Source organism: Urocitellus parryii, chromosome 13 (assembly GCF_045843805.1).
Source record: "Urocitellus parryii isolate mUroPar1 chromosome 13, mUroPar1.hap1, whole genome shotgun sequence".
NCBI lineage: Eukaryota > Metazoa > Chordata > Mammalia > Rodentia > Sciuridae > Urocitellus > Urocitellus parryii.
Window position 1 is genome coordinate 47,197,074 of NC_135543.1, and position 23,055 is coordinate 47,220,128.

General features: G+C 32.5%; 1 protein-coding gene across 1 annotated transcript in view; it reads right to left on the bottom strand.

Moving 5' to 3' along the window:
- Rbbp8 (RB binding protein 8, endonuclease) overlaps nt 1-23,055 on the bottom strand; it is a 63,895-nt gene that overhangs the window by 36,120 nt on the left and 4,720 nt on the right. The window contains exons 2-5 of the mRNA XM_077792284.1: nt 15,888-15,930; nt 11,625-11,720; nt 2,934-3,046; nt 616-682 (exon numbers count right to left, since the gene is read on the bottom strand). Of these exons, the coding sequence (XP_077648410.1) occupies nt 616-682; nt 2,934-3,046; nt 11,625-11,720; nt 15,888-15,930 (319 nt within the window). The remainder of the gene's footprint in view (nt 1-615; nt 683-2,933; nt 3,047-11,624; nt 11,721-15,887; nt 15,931-23,055) is intronic.

Below are 23,055 nucleotides of genomic sequence, written 5' to 3' on the forward strand. Positions count from 1 at the left end.
AAAAAAAGGTGTTTAAATCAGAAGACATGGGTATAAGTGGTGGTCTTATTACATAGTAGTTAAGAAATCACAGGCAAGTTATTTGACATTGCATTTTAGTTTCCCCATTTGTAAAGTAAGGATAATAAAACTATTCTGCAGAATCAGAGAAAAGATTAGAAATAATAAACATAAAACACAGAAGAGCAACTGGAATATGAGAGATAAGTTATTTTTAAAGAGAAATGGGTGAGAATAGAAGAAGACAGAAGTTCTAACAGGCCAAAGAACTCAGTAAGAGGAAATACTTATTCAGTCTGCTTTATGAAGCTCTGAGATACAGTTGGAAGAGGGTAACAAAATATTTGATATTTATAAATTATAAAATGTTTTAATTAAAATGTTGATACTTTTTCACTGTACACTCACACACTAACCAAAGAGAAGAAACACATTTTTATACATATCCCCCAAACATAAAAATGTAGCGATATCTTTATTTTTTAAATTGTAGAGGACCAAGTTTTAAGAATGAAATCTGCAACTCTTAAGATACTTTCACAGTTTCTAGAGCTAAGTAAAATAAAGAAAATTGGAGGAAAATATTTTCTGTTAAAATTTAGGAAAAATACTTACTCAATCTTTTGCTGCAGTTGTTCAGAAAGCTTTTTATTTTCTTCCTGAAGAGAATTCTTTTCATTCACTTAAAAACAATGTGAAAAAAGCATATAATACAGTTATATTAATATTCATGTCAGGATTTTTATTAATTATTTTTTTTAGTTGTAGTTGGACACAATACCTTTATTTTATTTATTTTTTATATGGTGCTGAGGATTGAACCCAGGGCCTCGCACGTGCTAGGCAAACGCTCTACCGCTGAGCCACAGGCTTTTAAAATAAGATCCACAATTATGAAGAAATGAGAATTTCTAATTTTAAATCATATTATTCTAGTTTGATGCTACTGTGCAAAAGTAATTTGTTACCAGGTAGATATTACTACCTTTCATATTGTGCCATTTCCATGTGATTAATAAATTTATGTAACACTTGTTACAAAAGAGAATACTTTATGTACTAGAGATAGAGTCTAATACAATAAAGATAAGAAAAAATTCCATGTGGTCACTCAGTCCTACTAATTTCAAATACCAATTTAGGAAGAGTCACTTATCTTAAAATAAATTTGATCATAAAAACAACAAAAACTGCCAGAATGGTGATATATGCCTACAAGTCCAGCTACTTGGTAGGTTAAGGAAGGAGTATCACAAGTTCAAGGCCAGCCTGAACAATGCCTTGAGACCCTGGCTCAAAACATAAATATAAAGGACTGGAGGTGTAGCTCACTGGTACGGTGCTTGCCTAGTACATTCAGGTCTGGAGTTTGATTCTTAGTACAAAATAAAATTAAAAAAAAATCCTCCAAAAGAACTTCTCAAGTATACATCTCAGAAAGGATATCATATCAGACAAAGGTGCCAAAAACATACAATGGAGAAAAGCTAGCCCCTTCAACAAATGGTGCTGAGAAAACTAGCAATCTATGTTTAACAAAATGATCTCTCACCCTGCACAAAATTCAAAGTTGGTCAAGGACCTATGCATTAAACCAGAGACCCCAAGCCTTCTAGAAGAAAAAGTAGACCCAAATCTCCATCACGTTGGCATAGGATTGAACTTCTCAACAAGACTTCTAAGGTACCAGAAACAAAATCAAGAATCAATAAATGAAATGGTATCAAACTAAAAAGCTTCTTCACAGCAAAGGAAACAATCAAGAATGTGAACAGAGAGCCTACAGAATGGAAGAAAATCTTTGCTACCTACAGATAGAGGATTAATCTCCAGTATATAGAGATATAGAGAGAACTAAAAAACTTAACCCCCCCCCCAAAAAAAACCAACCAAATAACTCAATCAATAAATAGGGAAGGAACTGAACAGACATGTCACAGAAGAAATATGAATGGTTGACAAATATATGAAAAAATATTCAACATCTCTAGCAATAAGAGAAATGAAAATTAAAACTACATTGAGATTCTATCTCACTCAAATCAGAATGGCAATTACCAAGAATACAAGTAACAATAAATGTTGGTGAGGATGCTGGTGGGACTGCAAAATAGTGCAATTGCTCTGGAAGGCAGAATGAAGATTCCTCAGAAAACCTGGAATGGAACCACCATTTGACTCAGTTATCTTACCCCTTGGCATATACCCAAAGGACTAAAATCAGCATACTATAGTGACACTGACACATCAATGTTTATAGTAGCTCAATTCACAATAGCTAAGCTACAGAACCGACCCAGTTGTCCTTCAAGAGATGAATGGATAAAGAAAATATGGTATATATACACAATGGAATATTATTCGGCTATAAAGAAGAATGAAATTATGGCATTTGTGGGTAAATGGATGGAAATGGAGGCTATCATGCCAAGTAAAATAAGACAATCCCAAAAAACCAAAGGCCGAATGTTCTCTCTGACATGTGGATGCTTATTCACAATGGGCAGGAGGGGTGGGAGTATGTGGAGTTGAGGTTCACCAGATTGAATAGGGCAAGTAAAGGGAAGGGAAGTGGGGATGGGAATAGGAAAGGCAGTAGAATGAATCAAACATAACTTTCCTATGTTTATATATAAATACATGACCCGTGTAAATCTACATCCTGTACAACCACAAGAATGGGAAGTTATATTCCATGTATGTATAATATATCAAAATATATTCCACTGTGTATATAACTAAAAAGAAAACAATAAAAACCTGGGTTGCAACCTTTTAATCAAGAAATTAGACAAATGAAGGAAAAAAGGAGGAAAATATTAAAAATAAGAAAAAATGTATGGACACAATTAATTTGATTACAACCAATTTACTAATAAGTTTTTAACAAGAATACATTATACTTTAAATTATAATAAATAAAAGAAACTCACTGAGTTCTGTAATAAGTTTAAGATTCTGCTGTCGGATATTTTCAAATTCTTGCTGCTTTTTCCGCATATGTTCTTCAGTTACTGCACAGCGATCACATAATCCTGCTCTTAATCTATGAAGCAAAAACAAAATATTTTTCATCTACCAAAAATTATTTCCTTTTATAGGTTAAATTACCCTATTTGAGATGTTTGGGACCCTTTAGATTTGCTTCTTGTTTTAGTTTTTTGGGGAGTATTTGCAGACTTTACCAGTTACAGGTCCCTAATCTGAAAAACTAACATTTGAAATGTCTCCCAAATTGAACTCTTTTGGTATGCTGACATGACACTGAAAAAGTTTGGGGTTTCAGAGCATTCTGAATTCTGGATTTTTGGATTATATTATTTGCATTTCAAGATTGGTTTACTTTGTGAAGAGTTAAAGAAATTATCTGGCAAATATAATGAAAATCAACTATTTTAATGAAGTATTAGACTTTTAGCATATCCTTACAAATGCTAAAAATCTGCTACAGCACGATTTTCTACAACTGTATTTCTGAGTGAAATTTTGCAAAATTGCTAATTTTAAGCCCTACCCAAGAGAACTTTTAATTGAAGAAACCAACCTTGTTTTTATTACAGTCAAAATATGAACCATATCCAGCACTAACAGGCCAAATTACAGCTTAAGCAACTTTGCATGTTTTTCTCACTACAGTATATGGCACACAGGCAGTGCTCAACAATATTTTTTTTTGTTGAATAAATATTAAAGGTCAAGGAATATAAAGGAAAAATAGTCACCTTCGTATATCCCTTTCAACATTCAAAGAAACCAGTATTTGCAAAAATCCATAATATACAAAAAAGATTATAAAATAGCTTTTACTAATTATTTGAGTGCTAAAGAGGGAAATACATATATCACATAGGTGTGGAGGATATAGAAAAAATTGTATTTCTAAAGTTAATAATAATAATAATTATCCTGTAGGTAACAATGGGATTTTCTTCTTAGTGTTTTTCTATAGAGTTCTAATTTTTTCAATTTCATTATTTATATAATAAAAAGTGGTTAAAAAGAAACACACACCCTACATTAGAAATTCAGAATATATACTTAGCATAATTTCAATTCAATAACCTAAGTCAATAGCATAATAAGTATTCAGCTATCTATGGAAGTCACCACATGGTGGTGTATATCATAAATTTTAAAAAGTTAATATACAACTAAAACAAAGAAGAAACTTGGACATTTTATATAAAAGTAAAGCTCATATCAATATTGAATGTAAAAAAAATAAGACATTATAGGATGCATTAATAGGATTACAACTTTTAGAACGAGGGAAAAAAGAGGCAGACAGCTTACTTAATGGGAGTAATTCTGAAGGTAGGGATTTGAATATCAGGACCACCCTGTATGAACATCAAACTAAAGATGAAAGAGAGCCAGGTTTGGTGGCCTGTAATCCCAGTAGCTTGGGCTGAGGCAGGAGGATCACAAATTCAAAACTAGCCTCAGCAAGAGGCATTAAGAAACTCAATGAGACCCTGTCTCTAAATAAAATACAAAAAAGGCCTGGGAATGTGGCTCAGTGGTTGAGTGCCTTGGAGTTCAATCCACGATATCCCTCCGGCTCCAGAAAAATAGAGAATACCTATATTTACTTTTGTTCCTCCCCAGAGTCTCACAAAAATACAGAGTGCTTTTTTCAGGTTTCTTTTTTCTATTTCTCCTGAGTATGTGTTTCCATATAACTTTGTTATTTAAAATATAAAGATATAATAAATGTATTTTTCTGGGTGGTTAAAAAAATATACATATATATTTTGTATTTCCTTTTTATGGCAATCGTGTTTTCACTTCATACGTGTAAAGTGTTTGTGTAGAGAAACTAAACTGAGAACACTGACTTCTAAGCAAATGGTAAGAAAAGTCTAGAGTTGTACTGTCTCGTAAGGTAGTCATAGCCACATATTGCTATTTCAATCACAGTAAGTCATATTCATCTTATAAATTGAGTCCTTACACTCAAGTGCTCAACAGTCACATGTATCTAGTTGCTATCATACTGGCAAAAGCAAATATAGAACATTTCCATTATTACAGAAAATAGGATGGCACTGATTTATACTCAATGTGGTTTACATTGTAAAATTCCCAAAAGGTGCAAAAATTGGTACCCAGACTGATTGATTTAAAGCATGTTTTAAGAAATTATCACACCAACACATTCTTTCCCATAATCTGATAGATTATTTCCTCTCCATGCCGGTAGCAGAATGGAGGTTGAATCTTTAGAGTCTAAAACAGTTTCTGGCCTGAGAGACATGAGGTACACTTAAAGACAGGAGTACAGTAATGAATACAGAAATAGCCAAATTCTCACACTCCTACTTAGGCCTTTGTCATCTACTTGACATCTAAAATACTGGTAACAATGTATAACAGCCATGTTATACATTCTAGGAAGTAGAGTAAGGAGTCTTTGCTAGATAATCTGAGGACTCAAACAATATTTAAAAGATATTGACGCTGGGGATGTGGCTCAGGCGGTAGCGCGCTTGCCTGGCATGCGTGCGGCCCGGGTTCGATCCTCAGTACCACATACCAACAAAGATGTTGTGTCCGCCAAGAACTAAAAATAAATAAATATTAAATTTCTCTCTCTTTATTTAAAAAAAAATAAAAATAAAAGATATTGACAACAGTAGGGTATCATCAATGAAACAGACTGGCCAGATGACCCATCACTCTACGGATTTAGAGCTTTCAATTAACTTGTATCCTCTTCTCTTTAATATCAACAAACAGTATCAAGAGACATCTGAGCACAAAAACAATCAGGACATTAAGAAAAGAAAAAGGAAATTTAGAAAAGACACAAGCTATGCCAAGAAACAGAAAACCACCACCATCACCTCCACTAAACTATAAAGAATACTCTACAAAGATTAAAAAAAAATCTCAAAAAACAATGAAATGAAAACAGGACTGCCACAAAAAAGAAATACTCTGAAAACAAAATATATCTTTTTTTACCACCCAGAAAAATACATTTATTACATCTTTATATTTTAAATAAAAAGGTATGATTACAAAATTATATGGAAACACATACTCGTGACAACAGGGGAAATAGCAAAAAGAATACCTGAAAAAAGCACTCTGCAATTGATCTCTTCGAATCATTTTTGAGATCTCATTGCATCTATCTCTCTGCATATATTTTTTGAATTACTCAAATGCCAAGTTGCTGAGTGACAACCAGTATTATAAACAAGTTAGTTATGTGCTTTTTTAAAAAGACATTAGGATTTAAGAATATTAGAAAAAGCAAACTCTATAAATAGAATGTAGGAGATTATCCTAGAAGGTCAAATAAATAGGAATTCCAGAAAAAGCAAAAGGGTTGGGGCAGAAATTAAAGAATATTGACTTGTTTTCAGAAGGAAAACAAATTAAAAAGAAAAAAGATTTTATACAAGGGTCAGAAATTAGAAAAGTATAGGATTGAATACCAACATTAGAAAAAGTAGCAATTCAGAATTCTGAAAGAAAATTAACCTAAATTAACTTCATACTTTTCAACTATCAATTCAGCAAAAAATTTAAGACACAAAAAAATCTCAAATAATTTGCCTGTCATTAATATTTTTAATGCAAGTTATGGCATTATTAATGTATGTGTGTAGTAAAGAATCTCAATCTTTTAGAGATATATTTTGATATATTTACATAAAAGGATTTAATGTCTGGATTATGCTTCAAAATAATGACTAATAAGGGATTAGTGGAAATATAGATGAACTAAGAATGATTACAGCTGGACATGGTTGTGCGCACGTATAATACCAGTGACTCTGGAGGCTGAAGCAGGAGGACTGCAAGTTTGAGGCCAGCCTCATCAACTTAGTAAGGCTCTATCTCAAAATAAAAAAGGGCTAAAAATGTGGCTCAGTGGTAGATTGCCCCTGGGTTCAAAACCTAATCCCACTGAAGAAAAATAAAAACAAAAAGAAAAGAATAACCACAGTTAATAATTGTTGAAGCTGGATGATGATACAGTGGAGCTGGCTATCTTATTATGTCCTATGTTTAATTTTCTAAAATAATCTTTTAATTTTCCACACATCTGCCTCAGAAATCTATTGGAGGAGGTTCTCCTTCAAAATACAGAAAAATAAATCAGGAAAGGGGAAGTTATAGGACTCCTGAAGCCATAAAGAAGTAAGAGAAACCTCTGATGACTACAATGTGCCAAGTAAAGAAGAGTCCATGTTAGAACAGATCAGAGGGTCCAGGGAAGATTTGTTCAAAAAGGTAAAATGACAAACATCTGATCCATCTGCACAACCTGATAAATTTAGATAACTGAAGGAACACTGCAGTTGAATTAGTGGTTGGTAGGCAAAAACCTAAGCATGTGAAAAAAAGATTCATTATAAACATGGACAGTAAAAATGTTTATGGGAAGGAAAAATTAATCACAATTTACAATACTTCTGAACTGCATTTACACAGTTCATATATAATAAAAGTGAATAGTGTTCTAACCAAAATCATTATAAACTATATTAGGAAGTGAGAAATGGAAATGTTATCCAGAGTAGAGAAAAAAGAAAAAAAAAATCTAAGCAAGAAAAAATTTTAAATGACAATACAAATCTTTTTAAAAAGAGATCTTGAGGTAAAGAGCAAAATAAAACGTAGAGTTCAAAATGACTGCTTTTGAAGAAAGGGAAAAACAGTTGTTTTTTCTTTTATCCTAACCTTGAAAAAACTATTTAAATCTTTAAACTATGAGCTTATATGACTTTAAACAAACAAAAATGATTGAAGGAAATAAAGACAGTAGAAAAAATAACTGGGGGCACCTGGGCAGCTGTCTTCAAATATCAGAAAAATCAATCATGTAAAAAGAGATTTATGGATCTAAGGGGCAAAAACTAGGACCAAGTGGAGAAATTACATGGACAGATTTTCATCTAGTATATAGAAAACCTTCCGACTATTTAAGATGGAATGTGCAACCTAAGCAGGTAGTGATTTCATTTGTCACTGAACATGTTTAAGCATAGAAAAGACGATCACCCAGAAATTGGGAAGGTAATTAAAACACATGTTGAACCCATCAGGATAATGGTCCCCAAATCTGACTATATCTCAAAACCATCAGGATAGCTTTAAAAGGGAGGGAAGAAAAATACTGACAAATTTCACCTAGGACCAAATACATTAGAATCAGCAGGGATGGGTCCTAGAAATCTGCTCAGAAGCTCCTCTCCACACATACTTCAAAGCCTTTACAATAAGGCACCCTCTTTCTCCTTCCTATGCTCTTTCAATATCTTATTCCTAAATTGAGCGGTTTTGTCAACTTACACTCTACTCCACATACACACAACACTTTCTACCAACTAAACCAAAAGCTTATATAACTTTAATAAACAAAAAATTATTAGCTTTGTTAGAATTGTTCCCGTTTACCAAGAAATCTTTATAATTTTTTAAAATTATGTCCCTGATGACAACACAATTCATGTTAATCATCAATGACCATATTTGTAAGAATCACATATATGATTATTTTATATAAAGTAATAAGTAGCTCAACAATTCATCTTTTAGGACATACCCATAATATTTACATTCTAGAATATTTCTTATGAATCAACTTTATTTTTCTCTTACACTTATGACATTTTCCCTTAATTATATGTATGTGATTATATTATTCATTAATTTCATTTCAAAATAGTAAAAAGGACATTATAAAATATTTTATAAAGGGGAGTTGCAATTTGAGGATTGAGAATTACTAGTCTAAAAACAGGACTATGCCCTACTCTTACAGCCATCTGTTAGTGGAAATGAGAGCTGATAAGTTTTACTTTGAATTGCAGCATATTAAATCTCATCAAAATTCAAGAAACCAAAGTTCTTAACCGGAAGACCACATGAGGTTTATTTAATTTTTGGTTTTTCTTTTGCAGTGCATGGGATTAAATACAGGGCCTCATGTATGCTCTACCACTGAGTTAGAGCCCCAGCTTACCACATGAGTTATTTTTTCAAAAGTTTCTCAGAAAATTCTGATGGTCACACATGTACAGCAACTGACAAATTAAACAAGACTATAAAACATATTTTAACCTTGATATTCTATTATTAGTAAAGTAAGTTACTCTGAAGAACCAAGAGAAAAGTTAGAGGAAAATTTGGAAGAAGGATGAAGTTGGATGTTTATCATTTTTCCTTGACCCTTATCTTTTACCATATTCAAAATTTAATTTAAAACAGATCAGACCTAAATGTAAAAGTTACATCTAAAAAATCTACTAGAAGAAGACGGGGGGGGGGGGGACTTTTATGACAATGAATCTGATAGTGTTTTTATTTATTTATTTATTTTGTGTGTGTGTGTGTGTGTATGACACCAGCACAACCAACAGAAGAAAAATAATTATTTACTAAATGAAGATACATCTTAAAGCGTGCCTAGAAGGAAATATCAGATTTGTAAGACAGAAAACACCATATGTACAAAGAAATTCACCACTGTCAAATTAATACTATGCAATGAATCATATGCCTACCTAAGAATGTAAAAGTGAATGGAAAGAAAAGGAAGAGAATATTTAGGATAAGAAACAGCAAGGAAGCATGGAATGCACATGAAATTAATGACAACAGGTAAAACAGAATAAAAAAGAATCCAGTTCTAAAAAAGTCCTGCAGAATTAAAAAAAAAAATCCCAACAATTTTAGTAATTCAAAATTTTAACTGAACAAAGGGAAATAATTTAGAAAAGACTTCAACAGGAAGGGTGGAGGTATGACCCACTGACATTTCTTTCTAGAAAGGGCCCAGGAAAGGAAAACCCACTCAGGAAGGGAGTGCAAGGTACAAAGGATAACTGACATGGAAGTTCAAACAAAACTATACAGTGAAAACCTCTTTTTAACAACTGAAAAAGGAGGGCTTCAGGGGCTAAGATGAAGAACACTATCTTGGGGAAGAAATGAAGAGCCAACTGCATCAGCCAGTTAGAGCAAAATATAAAGACAACTATTTTTTTCGGAGTATTAACTTTGTGTCCTAAACTTGTTAAGACCAACTACATAGGAAGGACAACTAGAAATTAATATTATCAATCTCTTACATAAAATTATCTATTTCCTATTGTGAGGAATAAAATCACTGGGTCCACCTTCGTGCACTGAAGTCCTTCACCAATTCGCACAGGTGAACACACTACACAACTTATGGTCAGATCTGGCTGATGTATAAGCTCAACAGGGATACTATGGCTCTAATATTCCACATCACCCTAGCCAAAGCTTCCTTAAAAAGCAGTCGAAGACCTGCCCTCTAACGTCTCTTCCTTACTGTGATAGGGACAGATGCTTGGAGGTCTGACAGCTTTCCCAACCTCTTCCAATTCCCACCTCATTTACAGGTGTTCCTCTCAAAAAATTAATGTCCAAAGTCATCTTGGCATTTGCTTCTCAGAGAACTAAGATTAGCTGGATGTAGTCGTGCATGCCCATAATCCCAGTAGCTCAAGAGACTAACGCAGGAAGAGCACAAGTTCAAAGTCAGCCCCAGCAACTTAGAGAGACCCTAAGCAACTTAGGGAGACTCTGTCTCAAAAGAAAAAAATTAAAAAAGGGCTAGAGATGTAGCTCAGTGGTGGGCGGGGGAAGAGAGAGGGAAAACTCAGAATAATAGACTAATATATTTAGTTATGATGCCCATCTTAAATTTGTCTTTACACAGGAATCAAGGAACAGCAAGTGTTCCTATCTGTTGGCATAGAAGTGTTCCTTCTTGTTATGGGAAAGAAAAAAACTTGTGTAATTAATAATTTCTTATTTAGTACTGGATTGGGGAAGGGTTAAAAGGAGGTAAACCTTAATTAGAATGAGCAAGGACTCAGGTGAGTCCTCTTCTATTCTCTTCCTATACTTAAGATGTCCTTAGGAGACCCACTGAGATCCATATTTACATATACAACCACCTACCTGACCTCTCCTTTTGTATAGAGTAGGTGCTATTGGTACTCACATCCTTTTGTCATACCTGCCTCTTAACCCTCCAATGGCTTCCATCACAATTAAAAATAAAAAACTATAAACATAAAAATTTTTTTATTAGAAATATTTTAAAATATGGGGTTTGATCAATAGTACCATTAAAAAGAACACAAACAAACAAACAAAAACTCCTAAAATCAAAGAAGTCTATGTGGGGAGGTTAAGTAATTGATTATATTATCCCAGTAATATTTAGAAAGAACTCCTAACATTGCCTGTAAGTGAAGAAATATGTAAGGAAGAAAAAAAATGGTCGGGGTGGGGGAATAAAGAAGGCAAGAATAGAATTGTGAAACAGTTTCTACCTAATTAGAAGTAAAAATGGAATTAAAGCTTCAAATGAATTAGAACACCACCACCCTTAAGTTCGCTTTACATCAAGCACTAAAGAAAGATACCATTTAAAGGTTAAGCTAAGATGGTTGTTACAATTAATGAAAAACAAGCCTGTAAGAATATATCCCTAAAGCCATAAAGGACTTATTCAAAGATGACAGAAGACTAGGAAAAGATCACTTTCAATCCAGAACTGATTACAAATTAAAATCAATGCACTCTCTCTTTTAAGGGGAAAATCACATCTTAAGTACAGGACTCACCGATCTTCTAAAACTTTAATGGTTTCATGAAGGACTTTCTGTTGCTCTCTCAGCTGCTGATTTTTGGTGAAGAATTCTTCCAGTCTTTGTGCATCTCTAAAAGTCAAGAAATAAGTAAGCTTTTCAAAGAAAGACACTCTAAAAAGATAATTGTGACTTTAGAAGTCCACAGTTTAGCCTCACAAATACATATTTGAATTTCTTGTATCAAAATAAGTTGAGGTCAAATACACACATGTAACTTAGTTTTCTCCATTTCAATCCCCAGTACTATCCCCTTCTTCGCCTGACCTCCTTTCTCTACTCTATTGGTCTTTCTTCTTTTATTATTTATTTACTTAGAATAGGCAATATTTTTGTGGAAGGAAGAATCATATGATTTGGAATCACCTATATGTGTATTTACGTATGTATTTGAATTCTAGCTTCACACTGTGTCCTTAATTTAGATTCAGTAGCAAATAACTCAGTCCTTATTATTTCTGAGGTGTTGCTCTGGAGGCTGGGGACAGCACTACTGTTATTATATCATGGGCCTTACATTTAATTGTCAAAGGCTGAGAGTGAAACATAACAGTTGCAGACTAAGTGCATGAAGAAAACAAAATTTAATGATGTAACTGAGTGACCACAGGAATTGAAATGAAGAGATATTGATGAGTAGCCAGGAGTGACCTTTCTGAGACAGTCCTATTTAAATGAGACCTGAATAACAAAAAAGAACCAGTTATCTGAGGAAACAGAGACAAAAGGAGATAGAATAGATAAATTATCAAAAGTCTAAGGTAAAAATGAGTATGAAATATTTGAGGAACATAAAGTCTACTGTTATTGTAGGTTAATGAGTAAAGGAGATGAGTGACAGGATATAAGATTGAAAAGTTGGGCAGCAACTAGATTACGTAGGGACTTGGGCAACTAAAAAAATATTTAAAAAATACATGGACTTACTGGTTTATATTATTTTGTCACCATTTGTTAATGTAAGTAACAGCTCTACTCATACTGTCTCTATTCCAATTATGGGAGATTTTCTATTTGTGATAAGAAATAAAAAGTATGAAACTGCTGCACAATTTTTTTCTAGGTAATTCTTTAAATTTCTTAATCAAAAGAGTAATTTAAAAGAAAACAAGGGTTTATTTGTAGATGAGTTGTTTATTTCATAGCAGCTGGAAAGGAAATTTTTCTTTGTAAGTGCCCTATAGCTGGATGGCTGAATTATGGTAGCTGTCATATTTTATTATTTATTTCTTCAGAGAAAAATAAAGAAGCTATTGTTTTTCTTTAAATAATGGCTGATAAATAAGATTGTTGGATTCACTAATTGACCATGAAGAGAGTCATTACAGTTGATAAACAATAAATATAAGATAGGTAAATCCAAGTTCCTGATCCCACTATGTAAAGACCTAACTCACTCTGGGGAGGATAAAATAAAGCACCCCTTTAATTCTCTGATCACTGAGGGAATTTAGCAACTCACCCCTGCTTCCAAATTGTATAACCCCATGCCACCTGAGGCATACAGGTACAGAGTAACAACAATATGCATTAAAAGGATCAAATGACTCTTTACATAGAGAAGGCATTATATCAGATACTGAATAACCAATTGTGTTTCCATTGTTTAATTTTCAGAGATGTCATTGGTGATTTTTGAAAAAGTAATATTCAACATTCACTTACAAATTTAAGAAGTTTATTCATGTGGCTGTTTGGTTATAGGTGTGGATAATACATTTTGTATAAAAAGTCTACTATAAAAAGTACACTTAAAATAAGCAGACTAGATCATTTCTAAGAATTTCTAAACATTCAATCTACAGGGAAATGATTCTGACTCAAGCTAATATATTTGTAATATATTAACACAATTTATATTTTTAAAATTATTTATCTAATAAAGTTTATAGAAATTTATTATTTAAAATAGTTATGTTTGGGCTGGGGATGTGGCTGAAGCGGTAGCGCGCTCGCCTGGCATGTGTGCGGCCTGGGTTTGATCCTCAGCACCACATACAAAGATGTTGTGTCCGCCGAAAACTAAAACAATAAATAAAAAAAATAAATAAAATAAAATAAATAAAATAGTTATGTTTTAGAAAATAAAATTACTAGGCCTACGTGAAGGATCTGTTTTAATAAAGCTAATCTTCAAAAACATTTTGTAAATGTAGCTTGAAATATATAAATATCAAACAGTAATTTCTGGGTTTTAGTATTGCTTCTTAGAAGTAATCAACATTTTGACTCTAAAGGAGGTCATTCCATCAATAGTTGTTAATCCATCATTTACAAGATCATTAACTTCACAAAGATCCAAGGTATAATATAAAGAAATCATTGTTTAATAATCAACTCTGAAACATTAAACCTTTGGTGTGAGAAAAGGTCAGCACAAACAAGAATTCCTATACAGTGTTGCCATACATACAAAGAGAAGACTTGTAGAATAACTCCAACACACTGTGATTCAGCTGTTTTATTTGGTATATATTAAAGCATCATACCAAGTCACTGATACATCTTTTGATTAACAGTATTTATTAAAACTATCAACCAGATGGCCTATGTCAAAAATGAAGAACTCAGATGTCATTGCTTCTAGGCTTTTTCAATGAATCAAGTCTAGGAAATATGTGTATATTTTTATTTACATTAACAACTATCTGTTTATTTATCTACATATTAAAAACCATGAGTTCATACTGGTAACTCCAATTCCTACCAAGCAGTACAGGGTTTACTCAAGTCCTCCCCCTTTCTGTATGTGCTAGCTCCTTCCTCCTGACAATGAGAATCCTAGCACTCATTATCAACAATTTACTTATTTATTTGCTCCATTCTGGAATACAAATAAAGCCATGTCAAAATCTTCACTAGACTAATCCAATCATGTTAGTTCAATTCCTTTGCAGCTACTGTTCAGGTATGACCAGGCAAGTTAAAAGAACTCTGCTGGGGTCTGTTCTTGTAAACTTATATAATTAGTTAAAAAAAAAAAAAAAGATACAAAGATGTTCTGCAGGTGATGATTAGAATGATGATGGACATCTTGCTGTTTTATCAAGAATAAAAGGGAAAACTGAACACTAACACTGTCACAGAAGACATGCAGAATCTTGAGTATTTTGAGTCATTAACTAAGCAATGCTAGAATGCCCTTTTTTAGTGGCTTTCTAGGTGAAAGAATACATTTTCCTTCCTGTAAATGTCACTTATGATTGGTTTTGTTTTTTGCAGGAAGAAAATAATATTTATCTAATAAGATATACATCCTACATTACTACTCCAAAAAGACTTATTAATTTTCTGTGTAAGTAGAGAAAGATGTCAATTTTGGGAACTAAACCCAGCACCATCACAGAAAAAAATGGGTTATCCTACAGTTAAGGTTTAAAGCAACATCTTTAAGTAGAAATATGTATACTTTCAACAGTACAAAACATTTAAAAGTTTCACTAATTAAGAATAAAAAATTATTACTTTTAAAACAAAACATTTAAGTTTAAAGATTTTATGTTTCAGAAGTATAAAGACTTTCTATGTGTGAAGAAAAAATTACTAATTTTCATGCAGGACAGAAAACAATTGGATGTATGCTGGTAGGTGACTAGTAACTCTAATTTTCAGTTAATGCCTTGGAAGTGTTAGAAACATGAAGTAACTGAAGCCCACAGGTATATACTATAAGAAAGATGTGAAATCATGTCATAATAATATTGATGTTTGTTATACTACTGATACTGTACCATGCCATCTGTTTTGCTTTCCTGAATGTGAAAACACTAAAAAACCACAAGTAAAAATCTGCTAACACAGAAAATCAGACGTGATTCAGAGCTTAATATCAGAACAATTCACGACATCCTAGGGTAATTCCAAACTACTTAAAAGGGGTCTCACAATACCCATTTTTTTGAGTTTAGAAATCCCAGAATTAATCTGTTCCCCATCTTGTAGTATTTTGAATTCTAGGTGTTAACATTGCTGGGGAAATATTGTTGACAGATTAAAATGAATTTACAGATTAGATCAGTTCTCGTCCAAATACTCTTATAAAAAAACTAATTTAAAATTAGAATGTATGTTTACATAGTAAAACTATACCTAAAATCAGTTATTGTCTTTATTTTAAAACTTAAAAAGGGAAATCACTGTCAGTTGATCTAAGTAAAGCAAATCTTTTAAATAAGATTGAGGTTAAACAGGATTAAATACTTTACAAATAAGACATCAGTATTACATACTGATACTTACAAAATTCGTTCCTTTTTCAGTTTAGTTACTTTTACTTGTAAACCTAAAAAATAATAAAAGAAAAAAAGCCTTAGTATTTTATTTATACATATTGTTATTTTTAAGGCAATTATCAAAGTTCCTTTTCAAATGCTACACTATTAAGACCCTTCAGTCTGGCCTCTGAGTAATGAACCAGGTCCCACTTGTTTGAAAAGATTGAGTACATTCACTTTACTTGTGCCCTGGGGTCACAAAAGTATATTTGTAACATTATTGCTTTTAGTCTATTATATGACAGCCACATAGTATGAAATTTTCCCCACCTAAAGTGAGTTATTTCCTTTCTAATAGCAGGGGCAAACATATAATTAGAAGTTCACTATAAATGAAGGGCTATGTTCTGACATAGCCTATGTATTTGCTAACAGCAATAATGCTTATGTAGGCTCGTCTTTTGGGATTAAACTAGATTGCAGCAGGAAGTCCTAGAAGGGGAACAAAAATGTTTATAGAAATATACTTAACAAAGGGCAGAGTATAACAAATATCTTGAGATATTTGTATTTTTAGTTTTAATTAAGTCTGACATGAAAAAGAAGACCACTGTATTATTCGTAACAGCCAAACATAATGTCTTTCAATAAGTAAGTCAAGAAAACCAACAAAAAAACTGTAGTGCATCCACGTACTACAGTGAACAATAAAAAGGAGTGAACTAATGACATTTGGAAAAATTTGGCCAGTTCTCAAGAAAATTATGTTGATTTAAACCAGCCAATTTCAAAAGGTAATGTTTTATGTTTCCACTTACATAACATTTTTGAGATGACAAAATTATAGATATGAAGAAGAGATTACGGATGGCCAAAAGTCAGAGGGGTGGGGTTGGAGCAAGGTGGCTGGGGATTTTAAAAAGTAGTATGATGAATCCCTGGTGGTAACAAGAGAATCTACATGCTACTGAATAGCACAGAACTAAATACACACACATACACTACTGAGTTAATGTAAAATTGGTTGAATCTGAGTAAGGCTGGTAGACTGCAACAATATTAATTTCTTGGTTGTGAAAATGTACTATAATAAAACAAGGTGCTATCACTGGGGAAAAATGAATAAAGGGTACATAGATTTCTTTGTACTATTTCTTAAAACTACAGGTAAATCTGTAATTGGCTTAATTTTTTTTAAAAAGGGAAAAATATTACTTGCCTTAGATTTATAGAAAACAGTTAAAATATAAACCATAACAATAAAGGGAAAATTTATCTTTACAAAAGGTTTAGAGAAAAAAATGATGTGGTCTTTTGGTTTTTTAAATAAATCCTTTCCATCTGTCAAATTCCTATCCTAAAAAAGCTTCTTTTTCTTAGGTAATGATGACAAACTTATGAGACCTGAAAAGTACTCGGTAAAACATCAAATCGTTCTTGCAGAATTAAGAACTTGTGCATCAGCAGTTTTTCTTTTCTTACTCCCTTCCGAAATATGGGAAAATTCACTTATTCACAGATTTTCTAGTTTTAAATTCAGGCTGACTTTTAAAACTCAGGTCTGCTTTTAGAAGTGAAATGTGTAGCCAAAGATGAAATGGATTCTTGCCATGACCATCTTAAGAAAAGAAACAATGAGATAGAAAATCCATATAAACTTCAAAAGAAAATTCTTGGGAAATATGGAAAGACTACTCTTTTATCTTGTAAGCATTCAACACCTGTGAAGCATTTGTTCTGTCACGCAGATCAGTCCTGAAACAGGTTTATGTGTGTGCCAGTGTGTGTGTTTAAATTTTAGCATTTGCTATTTGTCAAGTCAATTAGGCATCTACAATTAGAACCCCTATAAAGTGTGCTTTAATCCTGCTCCACACCCATCGGAAGGAATGAGGCTATACAACAATACGGCTCCTGTATGAACAGGTAGTCTGTTCAACAAAGTATTTGGGACTATAACACTGGCAACCTGAGACACCTATTGAGGAAACTGCTCAAAAGACCAAGCACCACACTACAATTAACCCTACATCTATTCTTATATGAATTTTGGAGGAAATGAAATAATTAAAGTCATGTACATGTAGTTATCAGTAAACAAGTTTAAGAAATAAGACAAGAGCTCAATTTGCTACACACAAACAAAAATCACTGTTATATTGTTTTAGTTCTCTACCCAGAACAAACCATATATGGTTCATGCACTTTCACTTTGAGTTTCTTTTGGTTTTGAATTATAAATGATAAAACTATTATCACCTTTCTGTACAAATAGTAGTTTTATATATAGATCAAATAATTTAACTTCTACCAAAAATACTATTACTAACATTTTTATAATTGTCTAATTATTTCAATTCCAAAATGGAATCTCCTTATCTTTATGAAATCTGCCATATTTAAGGTGTGCTAATATTGCTTAATATTTAATTATCAAAAAGTAGGTAAAATAATATTTGTGGGTTTCACTGAATTTATAGATGTGAATGCAAATTAAAAAATAAGAGATGTGAGAGTAACAGAGTATTCTTAACAAATAGGACACACTGATGTTATAAAGCCAACTTACATACAATTCATTTCATTATTAATTTATGTAATCTTCTTTTGGAATTCTGATGAAACATGAAATAAATGAAACAATCCAAAAATGAACTAAAAAATATGTACCCTGTTACATTACAACTGCCATACCATTTCTTCAAAGGGGTTCTAATTCTGCCCCCTAAAACCTGCCTCATTTTCTGTGAAAGTGATTACCATACATTATCCAGATGTTAATGGCAGAACCAGGCTTGGATGAGACAGCTAATTAAAACAGTGGTGTTTTTAAAAAATACTCTAAATTCTGTTTGATTGCCTGTGCTTTTAATAGTAAACCTGATACTGAAGAGACTTGAAAGGGAAAAAAAAAATGTATACCTAAAAATACAACTGAGACTTTTAAAGAATTCTGAAATTTCTATTAAATCCTATTAAAAAAAGATAAAGCCTATTGAAAAATGTTAATTCTGAATTCAAAGCATAAAAAGACTGTATGCTAATAGCATTTGTCATAAAAGGAACACAAGATACTAGAATGAACAATCATGAAAGGATACCATTATCCTAAAGATAAAAGACATAAAAAAGTTAGTTACAACTGTCTCCAGAATTTTTATCCCCAGATGATTTGGTTTGTATAATGCTGTTCACAGAATATGGGGGATTTTGTATATTTTTCCCATGGTTTTAAAAGAAATGCATGAAGCTTACATGATTAGTACACATACTGTCTTGTATATGGCATATTTTTGCTACCATTTATTATGTTTTGGATAAATGAGGCACCACCCCAAAACTCTACATGTAGCAGGGTATTCAGATGCATGTAAGTTCCTATAGGTAGATTTCCTTGGCTATATAAATAAAAATTATGTATCTCAGGTACTACCATTCATAACATTTCTCCTTTGTCTTTACTGACATGAAGCTTTCAAAGTAATGAGTCAATTCTGATCCCTATATATATACTTCAAAACCTGCAATGTCCAGACAAGTCTATGTTTGATGTCTTGCAAATAGCGTCTTATACTGGTTTTTCCAAGTGGATCCCCCACCTTCTTTAAAAAAAGCTAAGTACCTTCAGGCATGTCTTTGATGTTATCACATAGTCAGAGGATCTAATTTTATATGAAACTATGTGGAACACATTGACAACGGATTAGTACTAAAAATTTTTTTTTAAAAAGTCCTTCATATTGCAAATTTGCAGTGGTCCAAACCAAAGTAGTTTTAAATGACATAACCATTTTTTAAAAAATAGCAATTATTCATTTAATACCTTCAAGAATCCCTAAGTGATTTGAAACTGGGGAAAGTGGCCTTATCAATATATTATACCAAAGATTACCTTCTCTTATGCGTTCAAACATATATTCAATAACTACCATTCATAAAACATGGACATTAACCCTAAACACCAACAACTCTTGCATTCTTCTCATGGTTTTTAAGAGTACACAAACTAACTTTCCTGGAAATATGATGACTGTTGAGCACAGCCACAAGGAGTATACAAATTAAAAGAATCATCAATTATTTAACATTTGTGAGTTAGACTATGTAATATTTGTCAGATTCTATAATTTGATGATTGTGGCTTAATGTACTTATTATAAAGTATATTCTATATTCCTGATGTTTCCTCATCATAAAATAGCAGTCTCTTAAAGACTGTACAATACTAAAGTACATGAGGAAAAATCCAACAAATATTTTGTTCCCATTAAATTTAAAGCTGAAAAATAAAATGGGTTTAGTTTTAAACAGGAATGTTAGTCAGCTTTTCATTATTATAACAAAATGCCTTAAATACTCAACTTTTAAAGAGAAAAGGTTGATTCGGGCTCACAGTTTTGAAGGTTCCATTCCAAGATCAAGTGGACTCATTGCTTTGTACCTCTGGTGAGCATGCCATCAATGGCAGGGAGTGCATGGCCACAGAGCAAAAGTAAAGCAGGAAGGGGCCAGGGTTTCACAATCCCCTTCAAGACTATGTCCTCAATGGCCTAAGGATAGTAAGACCCACCTCCTAAAGGTTCCATCACTTCAGAATAGTATCGCCTTGGGGACTGAACCTTTAACACATGGACCTTTGGGGAACACATATCCAACTACAGCAATGGGTATACGTAAAAAAGAGATAATTATGTTTAATATAAAAAAACACAGTTTAGATAATGAAACCATATGAAAAATAAGCCAGATACAAAACAGTATATACAATGACCTCAACAATATAAAAATCTATTGCATTTTAGGAAAAGAGGGGGTTAGTGGTAGAGGTTGGTGGTATATGCAAGGACCTGGGTTTAATCCTAACACTGCAAAAGAACAGAAAATCTAAGAAAGAAAAAAACAAAAAGTACAAATGTTATATTTGTAGAGTGGTAATTTATTTTTCCTTTCCCAACTCTGTAGAATAGTACCTAAAAATTCTTAAAAACTAAAGTAAATGAGTAGTAAAATATTCCCAAGTTTAGACACAAAGTTTAATAATTTTTGTGTCTTTTTGTCCTTGTCGTTTTGGTAAGGGGGAATGAACCCAGGGGCACTTAACCACTGAGCCACATCCCCAGCCCTTTTTATTTTTGGAGACAGGGTTTTGATAAGTTGCTTAGGGCCTCATTAAATCACTGAGGCTGGCTTTGAATTTTATAATCCTCCTGCCTCAGCCTCTGGAGCTGCTGGGATTACAGGCAATGTGCCACCATGTCCTGCTTGTCATGAGTTTTTAAATACTAAAGTTCAAGAATATGTTCCACTGATCCAGCTACAGACTATGCAATTCATTTAGATACCACTTCCTGACTCTTACGATGTGCCAAAGTATCTTTACACACAAGGATGTAAAGAATCTAAGATAGGAACTCTGCATAATAAAAATTTCATGATCTTCTTAATACCAGTTATAAAACTTCAAAAATTAATTATATGAAGGATAAATAATTTAGCATTATGTTTGATAATGGCAGAATGTTAATTCCTCTCTATCAAATGTTTAATAAAAACTTAAGTACGTCTGCTCCGATTTAAATTGTATTTGCTTCATTTCCAGGTCACAACAAACAAAAAATTTTATAATATGTAGAAGAAACTAAAAAGTTTAAACATGAAGCTGTTCTTATGAGAAAAATCTACATTTTTGTTTTTTAAATTTTGACTTGTGTTCTTACTGTTCTGAGGCCAGTCTCAAACTTGCAATCCTCCTGCCTCAGCCTCCTGAGCTGCTGGGATTCAGGCAAGCACCATGCACCTGGATGTGATACTAGTATTATAAACCAAAAGGACAATATTGCTATTCAACAGAAGTTGGAGAATTTATTTCTTCTTAGTTCTAAAAGTAACACATGCAGTTTATTACATCACTGTTATCAAGATATGCCTTATTTCTGCTATTTCACTGTATGTTTATATTGTATATTTTCCTAAAGAAAATGAATACAACTGCTCCCAAACCCCTGTGTCTTCTTCACTGTTGTATCTTCAGTAACTGCTACCAAGCCTAGCAATATATAATTCAGTAGTTATCCACTAAATGAATAACAAGACAGTACAAAAAGAATCCTTCCTCAATGATTTACACTAGACTTTCTGGGTACAGGAGGGGTGAGGAGGAATAATGTAGTCAAATGAAGGGTGGCGTTAACGTTAAATACTCATATTTCTCCCTGGACATATGCCACAAGCATAGTTTATTTTAAAATTAGATCTAATAACCAACTGGGATTCTAAACCTTTAAATATTAATGTCAACTAATCTGCCTTGCACATAAACAGCTCTTAGAGATTCACAGGAAAAAAGGGTAAAACCAAAAAAAATAATTAATAAAGTATGTAAACATGTCATAGAAAAATGAATACAAGTCACCCTTAAACTAAGATGTTTAATTTCACTCATAAGAGAAATACAAACTAAGACTACACTGAAGAAAATAGATACATTAATCAAATATAAATGTGAAAATGTTTAGATACATATTATAAATAAATACAGATAGACATCTGAGATAACTGAGGAAATGCAAACACTATCATCTAATCTATGTTAGATGATACTAAAGAATTTGTTTTGGGAGCCCGGAGTGTAGCTCAGCGGGAGATCATGTGCTTAGCAGAGTATGTGCTTAACAGTGCAAAGCCAACACCCACTATGACCAAAAAACAAAACAAAAACCCAAATTGTTTTCTTAATGTGATAATGGCATCTTGTGTTTAAGAGTCTACAAGACATACATACTGAAGTATTTATAGATGAAATTATGATAGGGACTTCAAAATAATTGAGTGGAAAAGGAATAGAGAAGGATGTAGAATACATGTAAAACAAGATAAATTGTTTTGATGGCCATGTATTGATAATAGTTGTTGAGTGATGAGTACATTGTTTTCTTGACTTTTGTATACATGTAAAATTTCCTCAAATAAAAAACAATCTTAAACCTTTTGTAAAAAAAAGAAAACTTCAGAAAACTTTGGAAGAAAACACTCAGAAACTAAGAAGTGGTTATTTGTTTGAGTTTTGACATTTTTAGAAAAAGCTAAAATTTCAAAAAATTTAATGGAAAAATACCAATAATAACCTCATTCCATCAATATCTGGTTTCCTAAATGAACAATTGTGTACCTGAATGCATCAGCAATGTTATATG